The sequence below is a fragment of the Miniopterus schreibersii genome (assembly GCF_964146895.1).
Source record: "Miniopterus schreibersii genome assembly, chromosome: X".
NCBI lineage: Eukaryota > Metazoa > Chordata > Mammalia > Chiroptera > Miniopteridae > Miniopterus > Miniopterus schreibersii.
The window spans coordinates 88,189,771-88,216,707 of NC_138104.1; the positions used below are offsets into that span (position 1 = coordinate 88,189,771).

The 26,937-nt window shown below is 42.1% G+C and overlaps 1 protein-coding gene across 6 annotated transcripts in view; it reads left to right on the plus strand.

The window, feature by feature from the left end:
• DMD (dystrophin) overlaps positions 1-26,937 on the plus strand; it is a gene marked incomplete at its 3' end in the record, with an annotated part of 1,946,774 nt that overhangs the window by 1,578,154 nt on the left and 341,683 nt on the right. The window contains exon 1 of one of the 6 annotated variants that reach the window (XM_081125531.1): positions 26,439-26,699. The exons of the other annotated variants lie outside the window; for them this stretch is intronic. Coding sequence (XP_080981657.1) covers positions 26,628-26,699 — 72 coding nt within the window. The 5' untranslated portion in view covers positions 26,439-26,627. Of the gene's footprint in view, positions 1-26,438; positions 26,700-26,937 lie in introns of those variants that run through there. 6 annotated transcript variants of the gene reach the window in all.

The following is a 26,937-nucleotide window of genomic DNA, read 5'->3' on the forward strand; positions in this document are numbered from 1 at the left end:
TTAGTTCAGTTTGTTCATTAGATTCCACATATAAGTGAAATCATATGGTATTTGTCTTTCTCTGCCTGGCTTATTTCTCTTAGCATAATACTCTCCAGGTCCATCCATGCTATCACAAAAGGCAAGATTTCCTTCTTTTTTACGGCCGAGTAGTATTCCATGGTGCAAATGTCCCACAGCTTTTTTATCCACTCATTTACTGGTGGGCACTTGGGCTGTTTACTAGTCTTAGCTATTATAAATAATGCTGCTATGAACATAGGGGTGCATATATTCTTTGGAATTAGTGTTTTGGGTTTCTTCAGATAAATTCCCAGAAGTGGAATTGCTGGATCATAAGGCAGGTCCATTTTTAATACTTTCATGTAACTCCAAACTGCTTTCCACAGTGTCTGCACCAGTCTGCATTCCCACCAACAGTACACGAGGGTTCCCTTTTGTCCACATTCTCACCAACACTTGTTGTTTGTTACAAAGTAGTTGTTTTTAAATTTATACTTAAGTAAATTTTAATTTTAATTTTAAAAATTACAGTCTCTCAGTCTCACTAGCACCATTTGAAGTGTTTAGCAGCTGCCTGCAGCTAGTGGTTCTGTACTGCACAGAACACAGTTCTGGAACATAGTCAATTCTAAGTCAGTGCTTATTGAGTATGTTCATCAATAACAATGTAGGAAATTGTCAGTGGCTGTGACAGAATTTATAGGTCCCCACCCATTCCATGCCCCACCCTCCAGAGAGCCAAGTTTTGTATCACAAGATGAGACTCCTACTCTCTTTCTTTCTGGGCAGAAACAATTTTAGAAATTAAAATCATTTTTGAGGTAATGGGACAAAATATCCATCAAAAGGGGAACGGTAAACAAATAGTGGTATTTTCATACAAGAGAATACTACTCAACTATAAAAATATATTTGCAAAATATGAAAATGCTTCAAAAAGATTAATCTAAATGAAAGAAACCAGCTTACCCTGGCCCCCCCAAAAAGATACTGAATGATTCTGGTTATATAATATAAAGGACAAGTTACTATATACTCACACAAAGGAGATCAATAATTGCCTAGAGACAGGTAGAGGGAAGGACAGATTAAACAGCAGTGAGAAAACATGGAAAGACTGGAAATACGGTGGTGCCTCGGTTCTCGAACGTCTCCGTGGACGAGTATTTGGGGTCACGAACACCATAAACCAAGAAGGCAATGCTTCGGTTTTCGAACAGGCCTCGGAAGTCGAACATGCCCCGGGCTCCTGCTGAGGGCAAGATCCCGAGGCCCAGCTGTCGGCTGTGGATCCGTCGGCTTCCGAACTCGAACGGTCCCCAGCAATGGATCACATTCGAAAACCGAGGCCCCACTGTAGTTATTATCCTGGTTGAGGGGATAGTTTCATGGGCATAGTCACGTGTCCAGAATGGTCGAGCGGTACTCTTTCGATATGTGCAGTTCATTTTCCTTCAGTTATATTCCAGTAAAGTTGTAAAAAACGAGAAAAAGGAAATTAAAGTCATGTTTTGAATTTCCAGTCTCAGCATGTTAAGTATTCTAATTCATACCAACAGCCCCTTTTTTTCTTGCTTCTTAATATGTAAACATTGTACAAAAGGTATTTTATCGGCCATGGAACACGCCTAAGAAGGGTTTCTGAATTTTTTGGACTTAGAAGAACAGAAGAACTGCCACTTTCCTCCTGCCTTTCAGGGTAAGAAATCTTCAGAGCGGTTTTCATCTGGAAGTGCTGTATTTGAGCGATTTCACAGTTCCCCGGCCCCGAGTCAAATGCAGGCTGCTGTGTGGTTGCTCTATGAGCAGCAGTGGCTCTTGGCTCATCAAGAGCATCTCCTTCTGCTATGCTCGGTGGCAGAGAAACGGGGAGAGCTGGCTGAGTTTAGAGATTAGGTAAGAAGCCCCGAGGCATAGCTTTTGATAAGTGATAAATCATTTCCTGTTTGTTAAAGCACACCTTAAGAGACCCATCAAATCTCCTAATGAATGGTGTTTTACTTTGCCTTCAAAAATTTCAGTGGGAAAAGGTGCTTCTGACTTCCCTAGTGAATAAAAAGAATGACTCCTGATTCCTGGGTATGTTTAAACCGACTCGCAGAGCAAGTGGAAAAGCATCTGGTGCCTGGTGATAAGCATCTTTCAGACATCAGGGGACATAGTGATGTAAGATCTGTACTTTTTTATAACCAGCGTAGATGGAGATCGAGCGGTTATTACTCAGTTTGAATTCGTCTTCTCTGTTTGTATCCACTTATTTTAAAATGCCAATTTGTGAATATTAAACTTGTAAGCTTCCCGTAGCGATCTAGTGTTTGTTTTGGATATCCAATTTGGGTAGAGAAAGTTATCACAGGCTGATCTCTATCGCCTGTCTCTGAGTTGTGGGCGCCAAAAATCGAGGATTCTTGGGTTACTCGCCCCTCCCATAGGTTCCTTGTGCTTCCTCTTTAGAGATGCTCTCAGAGCCTGACTTCTCCACATAAGTGTAAAAACCACATGTATTTACCACTCTACCTCCAGTGCCAAGCACCATGACTAGGACATCAATTTCATTCTTCACCCATTCATGCTGCAACAAAAGTTGTTGCAAGTATTCTGCCATCATTTGTGTGGATTCAAGCCAAACATGGCTCAGAATGATATTGCAGATGATATCTGTTGTCCTACTCACAATTCCTCCTCCTCCCGCAGTGCTTTACCTGATCCACAGTGGCCCCTACTCCTTCTAACACTGGCCTTTGAGGGGGTGCACTTGTCACTGCATTTTACGATCTTGAAGACTATTTCCTGTGATCATGCTGTGTTCTCAGATGGCAAACATAGATTTATTTATGCTTGCGATCCAAGGCAGGAAGTTAACCTTGAAAATAAGTTAAAATTTGAAAGGTAGTAAATCATAGGGCCGGGATTTGCAATTTATCTCAGTAAGGAATCTAGAGACCAGATGCGAAGGAAGGGGCATGGGCTAAGAGTAAAAAAACGTGGTTCTGCTTGCAGCACTGATGTTAACTTTGAGCAGGTTGCCTTACTTCTCTAGACCTTCATTTTCTCATCTGGAAAATCGAAGGATTAACTAGATCAAGGGAAGCAAATAAGTGGATGCCTTCCACTTCCCCCTCATTTGCCCATAAGAGATGTCACTAATCAGTATATCTTATATCAGAATATTCAAGACAATGATCCATGCAGCTACCACACACTAATGTAGTTAGCACGTAGAGGAAACCTCTTTGTCACCCCTAGGCTACGTGACCTTTAAGATGCTCTACAAGTTTAAAAGCCTACTAGCTCTATTAAATAGATTAAAATTCAAGAGTGCAATAAAGAAGATGTGGGACATATATACAACGGAATACTACTGAGCAATAAGAAAAGATGAAATACTGCCATTTGTGACAACATAGATAGACCTTGAGGATATCATGCTAAGCGAAATAAGCCAGTCAGAAAAAGCTAAGAACCATAAGACTTCACTCATATGTGGGATATAAAACTGAAACCCATAGACACGGACAAAGTATGGCGGTTAGCAGAGGGAAGGGGTTGGGAAGATAAAGGGGGCCAAATATATGGTGACAGAAGATGATTTGGGTGGTAGGTATACAATACAGTGTGCAGATCATGTATCTAGAAATGTACACTTGAAACCTGCATAATCTTATTAACCAATGTCAACCCAATCAATTTAGTAAATAAATAAATACATACATAAATAAATACATTTTTTATAAATACATTTTAAAAGGTAGAATCAATGCTATTATGATTTTTAGGTTATGGTAGGTGACTTGGAGGAAAGACATAAATCAGATATCTAATTTGGACAACCAGATAGATGGTGGTACCATTTATTTAAATCTTTTACGCAAGAGATGGAGTGTGTCTGAAGGAGATAGAGGGTGGTGAAACAGGAGGTGTTGAGTTTGAGTTGCCTATGGAATGTGCAAATAGTTATGTCCAGGTAGCTGGTTGTGTGAGCCGTACCTATGGGAAAAGTTCTGAGCTAGAGATATTTAATTGTACTTTGTCAGCATACAAGTAATGAAAACCTTGCAAGAGTTTGAAATGGTTCAGGGAAACGTTTGTATATAGAGAAGAGAGTACCTAGGAGAGAACCCAGGAAAACACCAACATTTAGGGATAAACAGAGCAGAAGAAACTTGCCATGGAGACAGGGAAATTAACAATTCAGGAGGTAGAGACAAACCAGGTGTGTGCAATGTCACAGCATCCAAGAGAAGAGACTTGGCTTTCAAGAAAAAGTAGCATTCAGGGTTGTCAAGTGCTATGAAAGAGACGTGAAAGATAAGACCAAAATATATTCCATTAATTTAGCAAAAAGGAGGGTACTGATAACCTTGATGTGAGCAATTTCAATGTTGATTTGGAGAACCCAGTAATTACTCACTCAGTGGTAAATAAGGAACCAGAGACATGATGGAGAATTGAGAAAATCAAGGAGCAAGACCGAACCAATTATTTCAAGTCTTATGGCTGTGATGGGAAACAAGAAAGAACAAAGTAACATAAAACGGATGTAGGGGCAAGAAGAAAAGAATGATCTTGAGACGAGAGGGACTTGAACGTGTTTAAATGCCAGTGGGAAGGAGAGAGTAGAAAGGGGGAGGGGGGATGCAGAAGAAATGAGTGATCATCAGTAGCCTCAGATAGGAACGAAGGTACATCTATTGCTACTAGACGGGAGGGGGTGAAGGACAGTCATAGTTGCTGGTAGTTTTGTAAGTTTGGTGAAAGGTTAAAATAGGGTCCTTGTACTGGATTTGTTTTTCTCATTGAAGTGGAAGTTGCTGTTAAATGCAGCATGCTGGGGATGGTGTTAGAGTCTGAAACTCAAGGCGAGTGGCAATTTGAAATAGCTGCTCAGGGATATTACAGAAAGTGGTGACTACAGAATCAGGGAGCAATGACATTCTTTTTGTTTGCAGTTTTAAGTCCATCTCATTGCTGCTAAGTTTATGAAAACTGTTTCAGAATCTTCCTTGCATTTCTTTCTTTAAAAATATGTTTTCATTGATTTCAGAGAGAGGAAGGGAGAGAGAGAGAGAGAGAGAGAGAGAGACACCAGTGATGAGAGAGAGGGCTGCCTCTTGCACGCCCCCCACTGGGGATCGAGCCCACAACCCAGGCATGTGCCCTGACCGGGAATCGAACCGCGATCTCCTGGTTCATAGGCGGGCGCTCAACCGCTGAGCCACGCTTATTTCCATCTCTTTTCTTTCTTTTTTTCTCATCTCCCCAATCTAACCCTTCCCTGTTTTTAAAAATTAAATGTATGCCCGGTCAGGCGTGGCTCAGAGATTGAGCATTGACCTAGGATCCAGGAGATCGCAGTTCGATTCCCAGTCAGGGCACATGCCCAGGTTGGGGGCTCCATCCCTGACCGGGGGGCGTGCAGGAGGCAGCCGATCAATGACTCTCTCATCATTGATGCTTCTCTCCCTCTCTCCTCTCCCTTCCTCTCTCTGAAATCAATAAAGATACCCTGAAAAAAAAATTTAAATGTACATCAACTGCCATGAAATCTGCTGATAAAAGATACTACAAAATAAATTTTGATTTTTGATTTACTGGCTTGTTTGTTATTATTAACCCTAGGCCACAAAGCTACCTTGAATAAAATGAGGGGTGTTATAGTACAGAATAGTTTTGAATTATCGCATTTATTTAAGGCCATGTGGCTAGTCCAAACAGATACTATTGGCCAAGAAAAGTCTGCTGTGAGATTTCAACTCCCAGGATATGTTTTCTACCTAATCAAAAGAACCCAGTAATTACTCAGTCCCCTCTTAAATGGTTTTGTTTTCTGTGCAGTTTTCCCTTTTAGCTGATTTCCTAAGTGTTAAATTAAGAAGGATTCTCTCAGAAGGCTTGATCATGTCCTAGACTCTCCCCTGTGTTAGAGCTGTCCAACCTTCCCAGTGCTTTGTGTTCAGAGCTCCTGATTTAAGCCATGATATCAATCTTTTAAAAAAGAAAGCCTTGGGCCAGGCTGGGACCATGTGTGTCATGTTTGTCCCTGGGGCCTGGCACAGTGTTAGACACCTGGTGGGTGCTTAGTATTTGTAGAATGAATGGATGAATGAATGGACAGTGGTACATCATAATCCTGTCATCATACTAGGGAAAGGTAAGCGAACTACCGTGGCTTAGAAAACTGGAGGAAAAAAGTAGTTAGGACAATCATACAATAAACCAGGCTACTATCAAGAGAAACCAGTGCTCCATTATCTAGTTATAGACCAAGGTTACCCACCCTCCATCGCATACCAAGGCTACCAACTCCTTGACTCTCAGCATCAACCCTCTTGATGGCCTGAAGTTACTTGACTTTTTTCATAATTGATCAACTTGTTAATTTATCCGATCGTTTGTTCTGTAAGTCTTTACTGGAAACAAAAGCAGCTGCCTCCTAACTAGCAACCTGGAAGCTGGAGATACAGCAGTAAGAAGGCAGATACGGTTCCTGCCCTCAGGAACGAGCAGGAGCTTTCCGTTCAGTGTCTTCTCTCTGCTTTTCTTCTACAGGAAAGGCCAACATGTATAATTTGCCATATCCCTTTAAATTTCTCTGATTAGGGATTTTAGAGTTAAGCCCGTTGTTAATCCATGACGTATGAATCAAGAGCCTGAATTTTGTTGTTCATGTTCCTGGTGCGTTTTTTTATGTCCCTGTTTATCTAAGGAGAACAGAAGAGAAATGTCTTGGAAGAAACTTTTGATTGGCATAGGAGCCCTGGAAAGCCATTGTCGTAAACATAAACTTGGTATTAAATGTCAGGTATCAAATACATACAGAATGAATTGCTTCTCCATAATGGAGAATTTAAAGTAAATTTCAAGGAAGTGAATCCTTTCCAATTGGCAGAGCTGGCAAATGCAGAAACTTCGATCGTCTTGCTAAGAGGAGCATTGTGTGCAGACGACACACAATAGGTGTTGCCGCAGCATTCACTTAACGCCCCCTTTTTTTTAAAAATATTTCTTTCAAGAAGCTATTCCAGGATCTTTCTCCCGACAGTGGCCCGGCCCTTATCTCTGTTACAGGCTCACAAAATGTTTTCTTTGAAGGGCATTTTGTTACTGGCCCTCGTTTTTATTTTCCTCCCCATAGGAAACAGAATGGCAGGTGTTGACTCCCCGCGGTGAGAAGGCCCTGGGTGCACGAGCCTCTGGCTTTTCTCTGCCCGCCTTTCCCTGAATGTCAGGAACAGGTGCAGTGATCGGTTCACCACCTCAGGGGACCCCAGGCAGGCAGCAGACACCGTGTCGCAGACCTTTTGTTACTTGGAGGGAATGAGAGGACAGAAAGGCTGCCCCAGCTGATCATGAGGAGACCTAAGGGACCTGGTCAGGACTCTTTCCCCACTCTATTAATTGCTGTAGCTTTGTTCCTCCTGATTGGCTCAGTTTATGTGTGTTCTTGTGTAATTATTAATAACATCCCTCTATACTGTCAGAAGTGTTTGTGGCTGGGTAATAAACTATAAGGTCATCGTACTTACGTGGACCGGAGAGTAGAAAACCTGGGCCACTGGGGACGGTCCGTGCTTGCCATGTCTACATCTCCCGATGTTAGAGCTTGGTGCTTTTCAGAAATGACACTGTGAGCGAGATAGGTGCAGAATAGGCGTGATTAAAATGATTAAAAGCTTCAGCTCAGTCTCCACTGGGTGCCTAGGATGTGCTCAGGGCTCTGCCCAGCACTGACAGCAGGGAGGGAAGCTCTGCTCTCCAAAGTTGACCTTGCAAGCCAGGCCTGAAAGCACAGCCTTCCCTTAGTACCGCTTCACTCCTCCCCATGGCTGTATATATGCACCAAGCCTGTGATATTCCACTTCAGGGCTGGTGTTTGGGGGGGGGGGGGGTAGAGCTTGAATGGCAGTGTATCATGTTCTAATTAATAGAGCATCGTGTTATAAAACTGTTGAATCCAATCTTTCCCCTAGACATCAAATGTGTTGTCAGTGAAAAGTTGACACCTACACATGGGAACAAAAGAGAGAAGGAAACTACTAGTGAGATTTTTGTAAAGAATGCAGACATAATGTTTAGGTATTTTAATCTGTTGCCACAACCTAAAGTATCTAGTAAAATATCTTCTTTAGAAATAAAGCAAGACTTCAGTCCAGAGGTACAAACCCCTTTGCCTTCCTGACTTTCTACGATGCTTGATAGGAGATCTCATGGCTGTGACCAAGAGCCATGTCAGGAAACTCATAGAGTTTTATTGTTTGTAGATTTTTTTAAAAATATATCTTTATTGATTTCAGAGAGGGGAAGGGAGAGGGAGAGAGAGAGAAACATCAATGATGAGAGAGTCATTGATCAGCTGCCTCCTGCACGCCCCTGACTGGGGATCGAGCCCACAGCCCAGGCATGTGCCCTGACTGGGAATCGAACCACCATCTCCTGGTGCAGAAAAGAGAAACTGCCATAGGTATGATAATCAGAGACTATTTCATATACAGGAGTTGATGCACATTAAACCATTAGAAAGGCTGCAGGAACAGATTTCAGACTTGGCTTCCAGGATAGACTTCTAAAGCCAGATAGAGTTGATCCACTAGGGAACTACCATCTCTGAGGTACCACTGATGCAATGAACTCTAGGACATTCTCTGTACCTATCAACTGGGAATCAGAAAATTCACATCTAGAGGCTACCATTTTTGTAGCTGCTGTTAGCAGCTGCTTTCTGCCATCCAGGAAGCTGAAGAGTGGATTTGGGAAGTATGTTGTGGGACATCTCCTACTTCTGTGACCAAGCTTGCCAACAGAAACAGCCAGAAGGTGCAGGAAGATGGCCTGTACCTCACTTCCACCTTCCAAATCTCTCATCAGTACATCTACTTGATGGTGGAGTTGCCGAACTCAGCAAACAAAAATAATGCATGCAATATACTTATAATAAAAAAATCCATTGTTTATCTGAAACAGATACCCCGTATTTTATCTCATAGCCGTAACTTATCCAAACCTAATTCAGGTCCAGAATCCTAGATACATAGCAGTCCGGCAAACACATTTTTAAATTTCCAGCCTGTCCTACCAGAGGAGGGTGTATGGAGGTTTGGGTAGGCCAATCCACAGTATTAACCAAAGTAGATTTCCTACCACGAGTGGCTGAAGCCTTTCTGCTCCTGACACTTTTGCTACCATCTGAATATCTTCACTCTGCATTTTTTTAAATAATACTTTATTAAATTTATTGGGGTGACAATGGTTAATATGAACATATAGGTTTCAGGTGTGGGTTCCTGTGTTACAAGATCTGTATATTGCTCTGTGTGCCCACAGTGGCCAAGACATGAAAACAACCAAAGTGTCCTGTGATAGAGGCTGCATATGAAGCTGTGGGACATGGACACAATGGATACTACTCAGCCCTAAGAAAGGGTGAAATACTGCCATTTGCCACAACATGGATGGGCCTTGAGAATATTATGCTCAGTGAAATAAGTCAATCACTCTGCATTTTTATACTCTCTGAAATCCTACAAATCTGTGATTCATTTGGTTTAACTCAGCTTTCTCTTATTAAAATGTAAAAATGTGAAAGTGGTCAGACTACCTTCTGGGAATATGGTTTTCAACAGGTAGGAGAGAAAGATTATTGGGACATAAGGAAATGCAGGGGCCCAAAAGCTTGGGCGCCAGGAGGTGGAATGAGATAGGCAGGTGCCCGTTCGGATTTCCTTTGCTTACTGCTTGTGTCGGGCACATTCGGGATTCAGGAAGGAAATATCACTTCCTTTTCATACCTCTCCCTTTGGCACCCCAAAAGACGCACCCTTCCCAAATCACAGAACCCAAAGCAATGCTACCAGAATGACATAGTTCATCCACGTTAGAGGTCAAATAGCTGTGTGTGTGCCGGCCCCAGACATACATGGCTATTGTCTGTGTGGAACTCTGACTTTGGGGATCTGAACCATTGACTTGCAAATGACTTTTGGTTACAGACTCTTTCTAAGTTAGGGACTGCTTTTACCCGGCTCAGGAGTGGAGATGTGAAAAGCAAGAAGGCTGGATTAACACCACGCTAATTAACGATGTAGTGAGAAGAAACGGCAGCCTGGAGCATGAAAAGAAATACTGCCTCTCAGAGCAGTCAAGGCTGGCGAAAAGCAATCATGCAAGCACAATGCTGCTCTTCAGAAACACGGCAACTTTTTTTGTTCCCCACTTTCCCTGGGATTTTCTCTTCTGCATTTAAAACAGTTGGGTAGTTCAAGTTTCAAGGCTACTGATTGTAACAGAAAATCAGTGGTAATTGGAAGCAGTGGGATGTAGGGAGAAGTAATAGAGGTAGCTGCTCTCCAAATTATCCTGCAGGACTTTCCATGGCAGTGAAATCAAGTAATGGAAGCTTGGCTAAGTGAGTGCAAGCAAACAGTCCTACAGAGAATGGTGCTGTCTCCTCAGCCCTTTTATCTCTGGTGGTGAGTGGGAAGTAGGGGAATTTATTGGCAGAAAACTTTATCCAAGGGTTGATGAGGGTTATTTGGCTAAAAGGAGTTATTGTGAAATCAAACTTTCCATGAATTGTTTGCTGTGAAAGCAAACTGAAAGTAGCATTGCATCTTCGATAAGGGAGGTGAACTCTGTAAATTAACTCATGAGCTTTTTTTTGAATAAATTGCCTTTATCTCAGAGATACAGTAGATCCATTTTCTCTTCAAAAGTGTATGTTACTTTTCCTGCTGTTGTACTTCTGCCTATGAAAATATCATTGCACTTAAAAGCTCGATAACTATTTTATGACAAATTCTCATCATCAGTAAGTTAAAGACCATGAAATTATTTTTACTAATTATATGTAATTTAATTTCACACATTTAATGATATTTTAAAACACAGGAGTTATTTTGTAATTCCCCAGATCACAAGGATAAATTTGATTCCATACACTGTTTGCCAAATGAAATGTTTCATTTAGGCACAGAAAAAAAAAATAGTGGAGTTCTCAATGCTCTATATAACTCAGACACTATATAGCATCTCTTTGCTGTGAACAGCATCATGATATGTTTAAAAGAGAATACAATGAATATATGGTGTTTAAAAGGCCCAAATCTTCTAAATGCTTCAGAACCTATTATTTAACTATGATCTTAGATCTAAAATCTGGTCTTTTGAAGGACTTGATTTTCCCTGAGTGTTTATAAAAAACCAAACATGATCTCCCTACCATATTATAGGATTAGCTGGCATTAAGTAAACCGGCAGCCCAGTGAAAAATCATTTCACATCATTTGGTAAATACCATGATTCAGGATACTTATGATAGAGGGCCTGAGTAGGCAAGATATTTGGGGGGCTGGGAAATTTCAAAGCTTAACAGCTTATGTTGTTTGTACGGTGAAGAAGAGTCCAAGTTACTTCTGAGGCTTCAGAAATGGACCGCCCAGGGAATGCCTTCTTGCTTCCCCAGGCCCCAAGCGGTTTTCCAGGAGCAAGCATTCATCCATTGAGGGAGCAGTAACCTGTAGGTTCTACTTTTGCAGCGATCGCACCTAAAACCTTGAGAACAGGCCCTGGGATTTGCAGGGACCCACTTCTCAGGGCAAGCAGAGCCTTTGGGCTGTCACCTGTCACTTTGTCAGGGCTCGCCTTCGTGTTCAAGGAGTCCCTTGCAGCCTCCCAAGTCTAAGATGTAGAATGAATAGAGAAGGGTGCAGAACTCGGACTCATACCCATGGACTTCTCCCTCTAATAGAGAAGCTTTTGTATCTTTTAATTTTCCTAATCAAGCCATTAGCATGAAACAAGGACATGTGATCAGAGCGAGATTGGGGTGGTGCCATAGGCGAGCCGAATGAGCGCTCTGTGGCAGGACGTATGGCCACTGCACAACAACGCCTTTAGCACATCAGATCTTCCCTTTAATTACATTTTAAATCTCATTCGAAGAGATTTTATCATTATGGAAATTGCTCTGTAAATGCGCCCGTGACGAAGACCCAATAAAAGTTTGCTGAGAAGCACTGAAGACAGAGATGGGTCAGCAGCTAAAACTATCATCAGACAAAGTTTTCCTGGCTTTAGGCAAAACAGCCTGTGCAATAACAGAAAACTTTCATCGACTTGGAGGTATATTTTGCCCAGATTATTACAGGGTGCTTGGCCTATACCACTCTCACTCCTTGGAAAACCTAAAAGAGGAGTTCTGCTCTGCAGCTCGGTGGGCTTTTTTTTTCCCCCAACCTCAGGGGATCACTTGAATTTATAGTTGCCAAAATGAGTAATACAATATTTGCCTTGTGTTCCTGCCTCCGTGCATGCACGCAGAGCAGACCTAAGGTTCTTTACATGAAAGATGACTTTCTTTTCATGAACTAAAGACCACCTCTGCCTTCTTTTCAGGGTCATTTAAAAACATCTATGCCTCTGGGTTATGGAAGGCGCGTGAGGAGGATTCTTAGGTAAAGGGTAAAGTCAAAATGTTCTTTTCTGTACAGCAGAGATTGTCTATCTTTGTGTGCGTAGCACAACTGACTTGACGTTTTCTTTTAAGCCTATTCTTAATTTTCTCTTTCTTTAACCTGAAAGTGTTTCTGTGGCCTGCCAGCCAGAGATCCTACAACCATAGCTACACTTTCCCCAAGGCACAAACTTCTGTGTCCTTCCCCTGGCCCCTGGCTAAATGCACACTTTTCTCCCATGTTACCCACCCCTCCCTCTCTTATTTGTTATTTCCCAAGCAGGTGGCAGCTCAGAACGGGAAAGGGCCAGTTACTTGGATGTGGTGAGAGTGTGGTGATTGTAGCACCCAGGGGCTCCCCTTTGATATGCCCCACTCCCCAAAACCTGGTCATTTTGCACCTAGTATCACTATGACTAATTCCAAGATGCATAAGTAAGTAAAATCACATTTTAGTGCCCTTTACAATGTGCTCTTCTTTTTGACAGTTTTCCATTAAAATGGCCCTTGAAAGCTACATTGTCTTTATTAATTCAATATATTTCTTAGAGATGGACGTGGCTGCCAGCAGGTTACCACTCTGCATTTCTTCTTAATGGGTCTGGGAAGCCCATGAAAGCGTAGGTCATATTTTGTGTTTATGAATATTCACGTAGGTTTGTGAGGAGAGGATCCGTCATTTTTACAAAGGCAGTCATGACCTCCAGGACATTAAGGACCCTTACGCTAGACCGGTGGTACATTCCCGAAGTGTGGGCCCTGCAGCAGTGTCAGCTTCACCTGGGAACTTGTTGGAAATGCAAATTCTTTATTTTATTTTTCTATGTTTGGAATTTAAATTAATCTTTATTGTTGAAAGTATTACAGATATCCCTCTTTTTCTCCCCATTGCCCCCTTCTACCCCGCACCCCCTCCCACCCCAGGCCCTCACCACACTATTGTCTGTGTCCATGGGTCATGCACACATGCATAGAAGTTCTTTGCTTAATCTCTCCCCAGCCACCTACCCACCCACCCACCCACTCCTGCCTTTCCTCTGAGAACCGTCAGTTTTCCTCTCAGGGCTGCTTTCGCTGTGTCCCATGGATTTGGAGCTGTTGTGTGCTCATTTTCATTTGTTTCCTGGAAGTCTGTGATCTGCCAGTGCTCTAACCACTGAGCAACACCGGCCAAGGCCAGGCTTTGTAATCTGCATGAAAAATAAATGACAATGATGAAATCCAACTAAAAATTTTCCTTTTCTACTCAGGGCACTGTGAGACAGTTTTCCACTGTCAAAACTCTTACGATGTAAAATAATCTTTCAAGACATCCTTTCCTCTTCTTTAAAATAATTTTTATTTTTAAAATTACAGTTGACACACAACATTACACTAGTTTCAAGTGTACAACGTAGTGATCAGACATCCACATACCCTACAAAGTGCTCACCCTCTTAAGTCCGACACCCACCTGACACCACGCAGCACATCTCTTTCTCTATTCCAGTTCTTTATTAAAACTTACAGAATTTATCTCATGAGCATGGAAAAGCCTAAGCCTTCTCTAGGATGCTCTGAACGGAACGGAATGCTTTGGGAAGGAGCATGGAAAAGTCATGGTTGGCTTTCTGGCCTCTGCACAGTGGGTTCTAGAAATGAAGAAATATCCTGTACTATTTTTTTTAAATCTATCTTTATGGATTTCAGAGAGAGGAAGGGAGAGGGAGAGAGAGAGAAACATCAATGATGAGAGAGACAGTGATCGGCTGCCTCCCGCACGCCCCCTGCTGGGGATGGAGCCCACAACCCAGGCCTCTGCCCTGACCGGGAATCGAACCCTGATCGCCTGGATCCTAGGTCAAGGCTCAACCGCTGAGCCACACCGGCCGGGCTCCCGCGCTCTTTTGCCAGTTTCATTTGTCATGTTTCCTTCGGCAGATATCCCAGTGTTGCCTACCTTTATATTAATGTCCACGGGCATCGCCCCTCTTCTTCCTTTGCCTCATACATTGACAAAAGACTATCACCATCCACCCTATTCCATGAGAAGAAAAGGCAAAATAGGGTGACATAACTCCCTAGGTAAATGCACACACACACACATACACACACACACACACTCACACTCACACTCACACACTCACACACAACCGTTTCACTCTCCAGAAGAGGTGATTTGCTCTGCTTGGTAATAGACAGACATGAACTCACCAAAGAACAACAGGGAATCAGACACAACTATGTCAGCAGGACTTTAGTTACCATCATGATGCTAGAACCTTCTTTAGCATTCGAACTTTGTGGATACCTAGAATTCATTTTAAAGGTAATATCTCTGAGCACTAGGCTAAAAAATACCCACAAATGAATGCAGCGGTGCCAACGTGTGTTTGTGAATTATTTGGAAACCGTCTTGCTATTTAAAGTGAAAAAAAAATGTAGAAACATCTCAGATTGATTATTACATCGCTAACCTGTTCTAAATAGTTGCCTCAGTTGTAGGGTTGTTTTGTGGTTGCGTCAGGATACAGTGAGGTGTGTTTTTGTCGGGGGCAGGGGATGAAGCGAAGTTGTTGTTCTGCATTTACAACAGTCATAATTACAACAAGCCAGAGGAAATTAGCTACATGGCTGTTATGATTTCTAGTGTGTTATCAAAAATAATTATGGCACTTTGCCATATGTTCTTGCCTTTTTCTTACATATTGCTGTTGGGATAAGATGAGACTTGGCATCAACTAATTACTTACTTCTAATATACAATCTTGAACTGCAGTAATTCTTTAGAGGGGAAAAAAATTGCTCTGTGATAGAAATTCAGGAAATAAGAGCTTCCTAACTCTTAACTTTGTATACTGTATATAAGATAGACAAATTGTACAGATACATATAACCAGACGTATATTTGTCCATGAGGAGATAGTTGCCTATTTTAAGAATAAGAATGTATTCTGCTCAGGTAGAGCCATTCAAAATCATTAAAGGTATTAATTCTGAGTTGATTGAGGAGAGGAGATGAGTTAACGCCTAACTGGAAAATAACTCAGTGGCCTGGCCATCCCTCTAAGGCCATCACAGTGACTCCCTCGAGTGAAATATCTCGCAGTCGCCTTAGTGGGTTAATCGTTGGCTTGTGTTACCTGTAGCCCAATTCCGAAGTCACTTGCTTTGTATTTGGAAGTTGGGGGAGTAAAGGGATGGCGGAGTAAAAAGAATATCAGTTCAGACAGATCTGTGCTCTGATCCTGCTTCTGCCACCTAACAGCTGTGGGGCTTAGACAGGTTACTTCATCTCTCCCGATTGTACTTGCCTCAATTGCGGGATAAGTAGGCCTCCTTCACAGAGTTGGTGTAAAGGATTTATAAGAGGTGTAAGTATTAGTTCCCGCCTCGTTTCATCTCCCTCCTCTGCCCCCAGCCCTCGCCCCGGCTCTGCATAGTAAATACATTTCATTGTCGGGAGGGCCCATCTGGTCTTTCTCAGATAAGGACACTTATCTTCAAACAGGCTGATTCCTGCACACAAAACAATACAGAACCCAAAGTACCTCCAACACTGTAGACTTTTCGTATGCGCTTGTCTTTGTGATTTAAATGTGCAATCCAGAGTTTGTGTGAAGGCCTTTCAAAAAATTACCGTTGGCAGTGATCTTCCGAGAGATGTCTCATGTAGGAAATGCCCAATTATGAGCCATGAAGCAGTGTGGCAATACCTGAAATAATATTGCCACACAGTATAGGTTTTTATATGGACTTTAGATGTATTGGTAAAATAGAAAACGCAGCCTATCTAAGGGCTTGCTTTATCTTCTAACACCAGCATTATAAAGGCGTGCCATTTTTTATAACTTAATTGCTGAGCCAAATGGATATCAGCATTAGTTCCCCACTGGGTCCATGGCATCTTAACTTCTTAAAAACAGCCGATGAAGTTGCTCTATCCACCCTTTCTCAGGATTTTGTGTCCTTTAACACTTGTTCCCATGTCCTTCAGAAATGCCTCATAGGATATATTGTAGGTGGAGGTCTCCTGTGCCTATATACAGCTTTGGTGCCACTGCTCTTGCCTTGTCATTGTAATTTATTTGGCACCAAGGGGTGTGTGTGTGTGTGTGTGTGTGTGTGTGTGTATGTGTGTGTGTGTTTGAAACACTATATATAATGTTTGTCTTACTCCTAGGGAAATTAAACCTAAATAACATTTCTCTTTATAATGTTGTGTCCGGCCGGTGTGGCCTAGTGGTTGAACCATGATCCAGGAGATCACGGTTCCATTCTGGGTCAGGGCACATACCCGGGGTTTTGGGCTTGATCCCCAGCAGGGGGCGTGCAGGAGGCAACGGATCAATGACTCTCATCATTCATGTTTCTATCCCTTCTCTCCCCCTCCCTTCCTCTCTCTGAAATCAACAAATATATATATAATGTTGTTGTGAATGGTTGTCGCTTTGCCGAATTCTGCCTTGAAATGGTAGAGCTATTTCTATAATTTATGAGCACTCAGTGATCCCTCCACCTCCCTTCCTCCCTGTTTCTGGAGCCACCGCTTTATTGGTTCGTGAATGGCTGGTGCCGCCTGTCAGCTAAACTTCCTGCTTCCATCCTCTCCCTGCTCCCACTTACCCTGAACACTGCCCCCTCAGCAATCATTCTCGAATACTCTTCTGACTATGTCCTGCCTGTCCACAGGCAGCTGCAGTGGAATCTTGTCCTTATAGGATCAGATATAGTCTCCAGGCTGCGTTCAGAACTCTCAGTGGCTGCTCGGTACGCTTTAAACCTCATTGTGGGGGGTTTTTGTTTTGTTTTGTTTTGTTTCTTGTTGTTTTTTTAATTTTTAAATTTTATTTTTGTTTAAAATATTACAGATGTCCCTTTTTCTCCCCAATGACCCTCATTGTTGGCCCTTCTCAGAACCACCGCTTAGCTTTTGCCGAAAGCCCTGGCTCCCGTCACTATGCATTCGGTATACATTTTTCTTGGAAAATGTCTTTCCATGTCTTCTCTGCTGGCAGCCTTGGAGTCGTGGAGGAAGGTGAGAAGGGGACTAGATGGTTCCAATGAAGGCCCTCAATAAATCAGGCATTGGGTTCGGTACTTAGAAGCTCTACCCACATCACCTCATCTAATCTTGGCCAAAGCCTAATAAGGCAGATATCACTGGCCCTATTTATGGGTGGCAAAAAAAACCAACAGGCTTTGAAATATCTTACAATTTGTCCAAAATCACAAAGGTAGTAAGTGGAGGAAGTTAGAATCTAAACAGATGTTGTGATGCCAACGGCTGGGCTCTTCCCACTGCCCCAGCTTTACCCCCATCTATGTTACTTCCACCCTCTCCAGACTTTAAGACCCCCTCGTGCCTTTATGTACTCCTTAGTTATATGGGCTTTTGGGACTGTTCCTCAGCTGCTTCAAATCAGGTTCCCCACCTCGAGTCTAAGCTCTAAACATAAAACAAACCTTAAAAATTATCCCCAAATCCCCCCTTGACCCCTCACCCCCCTCAGGTGCTGCCCCATTGCTCATCTAAACTTCATAGCCTGGCTTTTCCGCAGTGCTGTTTGTCCAGTCAACCTCCTGAAGGCTTCTTATTCGTACACCTGCTTCCACCCCTCCTCTGAAATTGTTCCGATCAAGGTGAACGATGACCTTCCTTGTCGCCAAGTCCAATAGACAATGTTCTCTTTAATGTAACCAGCCCCTCAGCAGCGTTTGATCTGGTTGGCCGCTCCCTCCCCCTTGAACCCCTCTCTCCTCTCTCGGCTACCACGGCATCGTCATTTCCTAGTTTTCCTTCTGCCTCTCCGGCCATCCCTTTTCTGTCCTGTTTGGCAGGTTGTCTGCCCGCACCTAACCTCTGAATGTGGGATGTTGGGGGTCCTCAGGACCTGGTCCCAGGGCCTTTTCCTCCCCCTCTTCTCTTTCTCCCTGCCTGTGCTTACCCAGCCCCCTGCTCTTAGGATCACTAAAGTGGATAATCCCAAAGCCAGAAAGCCAGCCCAGACCTCCCCTCCGAGTTTCTCACATGTATCTGAAATCTCCCCTTGAATGCTTCAGTCAATTTAAAATGTAACTTGTTGCCTGGCCGGGCGTGGCCCAGCGGTTGAGCATTGACCTGGGATCCAGGAGATCGGGGTTCGATTCCCGGTCAGGGCACAGGCCCGGGTTGTGGGCTGGATCCCCAGCAGGGGGCGTGCAGGAGGCAACAGATCAATGACTCTCATCATTGATGTTTCTCTGTCTCTCCCTCTCCCTTCCTCTCTCTGAAATCAATAAAGATATATTTAAAAATAATAAATAAAATAAAATGTCACATGTTGAGAATAAAATGCAAAACTTACTTTCCCCCTGCTTGCACCGGCTCAGTACAGGACACTACCATCCTTTGGTTATTTGAATTAAAAATTTGCACTTACCCTTGAAATATCTCCTCCTTTATTCTCTTCATTAGTGTGTGAGAGATTGAACACCCAAATTATATCTCACGACGACCTCCTTGTCGCCTTCTGCAATCTCCCTGGTCCAGGCCCCATCATCTCTCGCCTGCATTAGAGGGCCTGGCCTCTAACTGGCCTTCCCGTTTCCTCCCCTGCCTTCTTTAATCTCCACACAGCAATACAGTGATTTATTTAAAGCCTCAATCAGACCATGTCACTAGCCTGCTTTAAAAATTTCGATTGCTTTTCCACTGCACTCGAAATAAAATTCAGACTCTTTACCACAAGACGTCAAGGCCCCATATTATCTGAAGCCTCTCTTGCCTCATCTCCAGCTACATTTCTTCCTCAGTAAGTTTTAGTCAAGATCTTTCCTGCTGCAGAGGCTCCCCTTCTCACTTGGAATTCTTGTAACTGGCGTCTTCTCATCCTTCAAGTCTCAGCTGACCCTGAGCCTTCCCACATGTACACCCTTATTCTCACCATAGCCACCCATTTGTTCCCTTCAGGGCATTTTTGTATTTGATTGAACATTTGTTTATCTGTCTATCATATTTCTCCCCCATTTATCTTATTTCTCTCTCTGTTTATCTTATTATGCTATGAACATCAAGAGGGCAGAAGTTTGTTTGTTTTTATCACCACTGCAGACCTGGCTGATGATATATTAAATATTAGTGGGAGGGAAGGAGGGGAAGGGGAAGGGGGAGGGGGAGGGGAGGGAAGGGGAGGGAAGATAGAGATGGATGGTGGAAGGAAGGAAGGGGGGAGGGGGGAGGGAGGGGAGGGAGGGAGGGGGAGGGGAGGGGGGAGGGAGGGAGGAATTAACTTAAAGACTGGAACTACATCTTGTATGTGTTCCCATAGCTCCCAGTGAAATATTGGACATACAGTAGGCACTTCATGCATGCTCGTGTGATGAATAAATGGGCAGAACATTTTTGCACTGTGACAGAATAAAAAGAAAGTAGAAAAAACAAGCTGTGGAAAAGAAAAGATACTTGTACTTCTAACCTAGTGCATCTGAAATGAACTCCTCAATTTTCAAAAGTAATTTTAAGAATAGAGTAAACCGGGGGGCCAGGCAAGGAGAGAAAGCATCACGTGTTACAGGGTTTGGGATTGCTGAAGGCGGTCTGGCAAATGAGATTTTGCTCAGTTTCCTCTGGGATAATCCACCTTAGGCCAGGCATTTTTAAAGATTAGATTTTGAAATAAAGCTTTGCACCTGGGAATGTACTGAGGGCCGGAGAGCCTATCCCTTCTCTCCACTGTTCTAGTGCTTAAGTGGGAGAATTTTCGAATGAGATATGAAAGCAAAGACAGCAAACCCTGCAGGATAATAGTCTCCGAGGACCTTAATAACAGCCATTTCTAAAGCAGAGCCTATGGACTCCTAAATCCATAGCTGTTCTCTTAAGATGCATTGCGATGCAGTGGACCTGAAAACACACTCCTTATCTACCTGGAGCAACCAGGCTTCAAGCCAAATAGCAGTTGTCAAATTAACTCTTGTGTCTCTTGGGATGACAACTCTGCTGCTTTTAGGAGTATTGCAATGGCCACATATACAATGGAGGGGGGGCAGGCACCCCCACTGTGAATCTGTACCCAACTGCATTTCCTGAGCGAATTAGGAGCCTCTGGTGGTTAGATTAGAGGCCTTATAAGGTCAAGATTCTGAGTCCAATTCCCTTATATGGGTGCTTCTCAAGAAATCCATTAGGGAGCATAATTCTCTTTTGTTTTGTTAGGTTTAATTTCCAACCCATAACAGACTGATAGTCTTGTAACATGCAATAAAAATGAATTACTTTTAAAAGATTGCAAAAACCAGACACGCAAAATGCAAGTCCATACTTTTTATTTTTAGATTACTTTAAATGTTTCTGAAGATTTACTCTCAATTTCTGTTCTCATCATGGAATGTGTGTGTGTGCTCCAAAACCTTGAGTATTTAGAGCCCATGGTGAATAAGTCATTTTGGACTTTTGTGTGTTTGTTTTTGTTTGTTTGGTCTAACTTCTTTAAAGCAGCCCCAGCTTTTCAGAATAACTATGTTAGATAAATTTAAATAGTTTCAACATACACTGCTTTCTACATAAATAGAGTTTGCTGAACATAAATCTGCTTTTTCTGGCTAATTCAGGATCATCATCATTAGCATTAATATTTTGCTTCGCTTAAAAGCTAGGTGATGCCTTCAAGGGCTAATAATATATGTAGGGCTGTTCTTTCCGCACTGTGTGACCCTGGTCAACGATGCGCGCCCGAGGTTCCTTTTACACCTTTCTGGTTCTCTTTCAGGTGTCACTTCTTGCTCCTCTGTTTAGCCCTCAAGGGTACCTTCTCTCCTAGTTTGGATCTTCTGTTTCTGACCTTTTAAGTTCTTGGAAATCAGATCATCACTTTTTTTTCTTATCAAGTTATTTGAATTAGGTAGAAATTATCAGTAAAAAGAAACTAACAGCCTTATCATTATTCATGTTGTAATGCTTTCAGAAAAGATTAGAGATGGTGTGTCTGTAATAAATGTTTAGAGAAATTTGGTTACTTTCTTTTAGTCTTTATACATCTTTTTGTTTCTGTTGCTTTGCTGCATGCTTCTCAGCTATATTCAAGATAGGGAGGTTATTGATGAGTTCTTTCTTAGAGACACAGAATGCTATATATCCAGGAAAAACTATGTGGCTGCTGTTGTCTAGGATGTTTTCGAAGAGTTTCATAACCTTTTGTTTGGATAATAAAAGAAGAGTGTAGCACTAACTAATTCCTGGCATCTCCCTTGTTTATTTTTCTTCTAATAAAAGTTTTGCCATTTTTCATATTCTTCCCAGTTGTCTTATTATTTCTGGACACTGTGGATCACGCTACTTGTCAAATAAGATAGGACAAATTTAATATTTATTAATCTCTTATTTGTCTTTTCTTTATAAACTTTTGCTCTCAGTGGCTTCCCAAAGGAAGACCTTTACCCAACTGAACTTAAGGACCAGGATTGTATTCTACCAGTTGCTCCCTAATGCTCTTCATCCCTTGGCTTCGTGAAGTCTATTTCTATCACTTTATTTCCACATTGATTCTCTTATAATAAAAATCCTTACGTGAGCTATTACTTATTAAAGGCCTGTTGTATTCTGGATGCTGTTCAAAGTATTTTACAAGAATTACTCCATGTAATATTCAAAACAACCCAGCAGGTAGGTATTATTATTTAATATTTAGTGAAGCCAAAGAGATTAAGGAGTTTTTAAACTTATGCAGTTAATAGGGGAAAAGAAGAGGGAGACTCAAACTATGTCTAAGTGTGAGATTTGAAAAAGCTCTGCGGGAAACAGGATACCCCCCACTCCTAAAACGGCTGCACTGTGAACTTACTACTTGCCTCGTATCTGAACTGCCTTGATAGTCACAGCTGAAATTTGCTCCATAATTGTGTGGAACTTTAGGCTATATGTTTCTTTTGAGGGGAGAGGCTATATATATTTTTTCCATTTCCACCCATTTTCTCAATTATTTTATGTTCTCTCTAGTTGTGTTAGATACACCTCTGTTCACTTCTTCAGGTCTATTTAAGCATCCATATTTTAAAAAACCGTGAGATTCCTTTTTGCATCATGAAAACGTTATTCTGCATTGTCTAATGGCAGTGCTAGATTTGCTGAAATTTAGGCGGGAGTATTATAAGAAAAGTTAATAGGAAAAATTTAAAAATTAATAGGAAAAAACTCAGAGGTAATATTGCTTAGTGATTAAGAGCACGGTCCCTAGAATCCAACAGCCTGGGTTGGACATCTAACCTCCTGGTTTATTAGGTGTGTGACCTTGGGCATCTTTACATAACCTCTCTGTAATTTCATCCTCTTACATGCAAAATGAAAATAATAATGCCTACCCTAGAGGGTTACTGAGAGCATTAAGTGAGCTCATGTATATACAGCGCAGTGGACAGTGTCTGCTGTTTAGGAAGTGTTATATGTGCTCCTGCTATTGTTTCTGTTGCTATGTAACAAATACCATTTTTTCCCATTCATTACTTATTGTCTTTCTAAAGGATACAATCACAAAAAGAAGAAACATTTCATATAGCATACATTGAATGTAGAAACCAAAGCTTGAGGGATCTTTTCTAGTTAAGTCAGAAGTGAAGTAACACCGCTGTCGATGTAAGAAACGTCCAGACAGGTAGAGAATTTTTATAAGAGTTTATTTGAGCCAAACTGACAGCCTATGCCGGGGAGCAAGATCTCCAGTGCTCCAAAGAACAACAGTTTGCAGTTTCTTTTATGTGTTTGAGATTGAGGAGGGGATGTAAGGAAGATTACATGGAGGTGGGAGAGAGCAAGGCTGGGATCGGATGACAGGATGGTTACGATTTTGGGCTCTCTTGAGGGTGATCCACTTTAGAAAGAGGGTCTGAAAGGGTGACCAGTACTAGAAGGAGGGTCTGAAAAGAGGCATTTCAAAGGTGTGTTAACTGAGATACATGGAAACAATGGACAGGATTGCTTAAGGCAAATAGATGACTTTTAGTAAAACAGTGATAGGCCTGGGGCGTGACTACCCACCATGACCTGCCCAGTTAGGAATTTATGGGCAGATGACTCCATGAGGTTACCTTTCACAGAATCCCTTTTTTCGCCCACACTATTTAAAAGTAGCTGGAAAAGTTACTTTTTGTCCAGAATGACTATCCTCTGAGAACTCCACTTGATTCTCTCTACCAGCCTCCTGCTCTTCTATGGCCCCTAAGTCTAAGGTTCACCTTAAGATAAGTGTCATCATAGTAATTTTGTGCAAATGTGTTTTCCTTTCTACCTGCTCCGCTGCTGTCTCCTCCCCACCTAGAATTCATGCTGCCTACTTGTCCTGAAAAATCTCCACTACTGCATGCCAACCTCCTAAAAAAAAAAGCCTTGTGTTCCTCGCTAATACTCACCTTCAGTTTAGAGCAACCTACCTTGGTCCTGTAGCTTCACAGACTCCTTACCAGCCTGCCGTCCCACAAGAACATGGTCAAACTCCATTTATGCTGTGTCAAGTCATTACTGAGCATAAAGTCCACATGGCTCTTATAGACAAAGGAATGAATTACTGATGGGAGAATTTCTGTTTCTGGCAGCAGGGAGATTTCGTAGTAAGGAGACCATTTCAATGCAAACAGTTTGTACTCACAGCTGGTCCCACATGCCCAATTTCCAAATGAGAAGTAGAAAAGAATAGTCGGGATTCCATTTTTATTCAGTATAAATCAATCCATATGGGTAAATTTTTTTCTTTATTGTTCAAAATATTACAGATGCCCCCTTTTTTCCCCATTGACCCCCTCCACCCCGCTCCCACTCCTGGCCCCAGGCCTCCACCACACTATTGTCTGTGTCCATGGGTTATGCATATACGCATATAAATTACTTGGTTAATCTCTCCCCACCCACCCACCCACCCACACCCACCTCCCCTCTGAGATTCGTCAGAGAAAGACAAATATCACATGATCTCACTTATATGTGGAATGTAAAGAACATAATAATCTGATGAACAAAATAGATTCGGTGACATAGAATTCATATGGGTGAATAAAATTCATATGGGTGAATTTTTTATCAAAATCAGTAAGACCGTCTTTCTGTGTGCTTTTCCCTTAAGAGTGTTTTTTCCCCTTGTTGGTAGTAGCCCTGTTCAGCTCCTGTGACTACTAGCTATTTCAACCAATGCTTATAGCAAATGGGGTGGTGGAGACAGAGTAAGATCTTCCAGTGTCAGAAGCGCTGAACCCATTGCCCAGGTCTGACACTTACAAGATAGGTGACTTTCGACAAGTTAGTTAAACATCTCTGAGCCTCAGTACTCTCATCTGTAAAACAGTGAAAACATTATGTACTTCCCAGGGCCAGGAGGAAGAATAATTAAAGTGGTGTATCTGTAAGTGCTTCGTAAACTGTAAAGCCCTTTACACGTTACATTTGTTTCTCTAAATCACCATCATGACAGAGAGAAGTAATATGAGTTAATAATAATACTGAGTAAGAATTACCTTACTGCCAAGGCTAAGATTGGACTTCAGCCACTTCTGAATTTTCAAGCAAAGGCTTTTTTAAAATATATCTTTATTGTTGAATCAGGCAAAGTTTTTATCCTAGTATCCATGAGGTTTGGCAGGTAATTCTCATTGATAGCTGGCAATATGAAAAATCTAAATAAAATGCACACATTAGATTTTAGGAAAAGCAGAGACAGAACTGCCTCTTGCATGCCTCTTATATTTTCCCCAGTGCCAAGACTAGACCAATAATCAGTCCTCGATAAATATGGCTTGTTGATTTTAGGGTCATTTATTTTTGAGGGTACAACAATGATATTTATATGCAGTGTAACGTAAATGACAAAGACGAAAGTTAGCAGGCTCATGAGTCGGCATCCTATTTGTGCTTGGGAAGACCTGTCGTGTGTTCAGCCAGGTGCTGATGACTTCACGACGTACATGACCTTAAGGACCTGTCGATGGAGCCTGTAAAGGCAGGATGTGAAAATTCAAATGTACTGTCGTTTATGTGCCTGTTAACATAAAGAGCTGTTTTAAGTGCATACTCTGAGGCAAAGTTAGAAGTAGTGTACAAATCATATACAAGAGGGAAAGGAGAGTCAAAGAGGGAAGTGGTGGGACTCCCTGGATAACTTGGATCTGTTGGCTTTTCATCCCTGAATTATTTAGATCAATGAGCCTCACTTTTTTACTGAAGAGGTAGAAAATTCGGCAGGGCAGGTTTTCCCACGCAGGCACACAAACATAAAAATGGATGCATATTTGATTAAACTCCATTTCTGCAAGAAGCTCAGTACTAATTTTCCACCACGTTGGTTCGTTTCGAAATCAGGCGATTTCCTTCCAGAACATAGTTTTTGATGGAATAGAGATAGATGCTATTCAATCCGTTTTAATATTTCCCTTTTTTCAATTTCAGATGTGGTTCTATCCCTTTATTTCCCTCTTCTCTTCAAGTCAAAGGAAATGGGACAGAATTCTCTTTAGAGCCCATCAGGGGTACTTTGGCTGCCAAAAATAGTGACAGGAGACATTTATTGTCCATCTACCTTACTCCTGCAACATTCAAAATTCTGCGTCCAAGGCGCTATGACTGAAAACACAGGCCAGCTCTTCAGAATTTCTAACATGTCATTGCTGCCACATTCCCCCCTTACTTTAGGAGAGTATTTTAATTCAATCTTAGAACGAGAGAGAGAGGGAAAAAAAACTTTTCTAGTTACACAGGTCAATCCAATTGTTCGGAGCTTCAGAATGAATTTTTAAACTTGTTGAACAGAAGCATACAAATCTCTAAGAGCAAGTCAGATAATATACAAAGCCTCCATTCATTGTGTAGGCAGAAAGGAATGCTGGTACCCGGCAGCTCTCTAAGGAATGTTCTCTTGGCTTTGACTGTTCTACTGGGAACAAGGAGGGAAACACATATATAAAATGAATTTATAATGTCTCTGGCTTATAATGGCCAAATGATAAGAAAAGTTGGCTGTTTAATATAAACTGTCAGCTGCATATTCCAGGCCTCCTCTCTTTGAGGTCCCTCCCACATCCACGGGCCTGGCTACCGTTTAGTGGGGAGTACAAAGTGGCTGTTTATGATTATTGACTGGTGAGGCCTGTGCTCCGAAATTCATTCTGTCAACAGAATGTAAGCAAAGTTGGCATTTTAAAGCAGGGCTCTTTTCAGTCGCTGGGTTTTCTCGGGATTGCTATGCAACAGGATCAGTGCTGTAGTCCCCGGTTCAAGCTGAAAATGTTACACAGGAAGACATACCATGTAAAGGTCAGATTCTTCTCCTGCGATGATTTTCTTGATCTGTGTATATACGAATGAGGTTGAATGCCTAATGTCTTATCGTAACTCTTAGCGAGGTCCTATGGACTTTCCACCTGGCAAGCCTAAAAATATAATGGTTTTTAAATGGGAAATCTTACTAATAAATGTATGTGATGCTGTAAGGAACGTATGATGCTATAATACCAAGGTGAACTTAATGCGTCCTGTCAAGAAGATGCTCTCC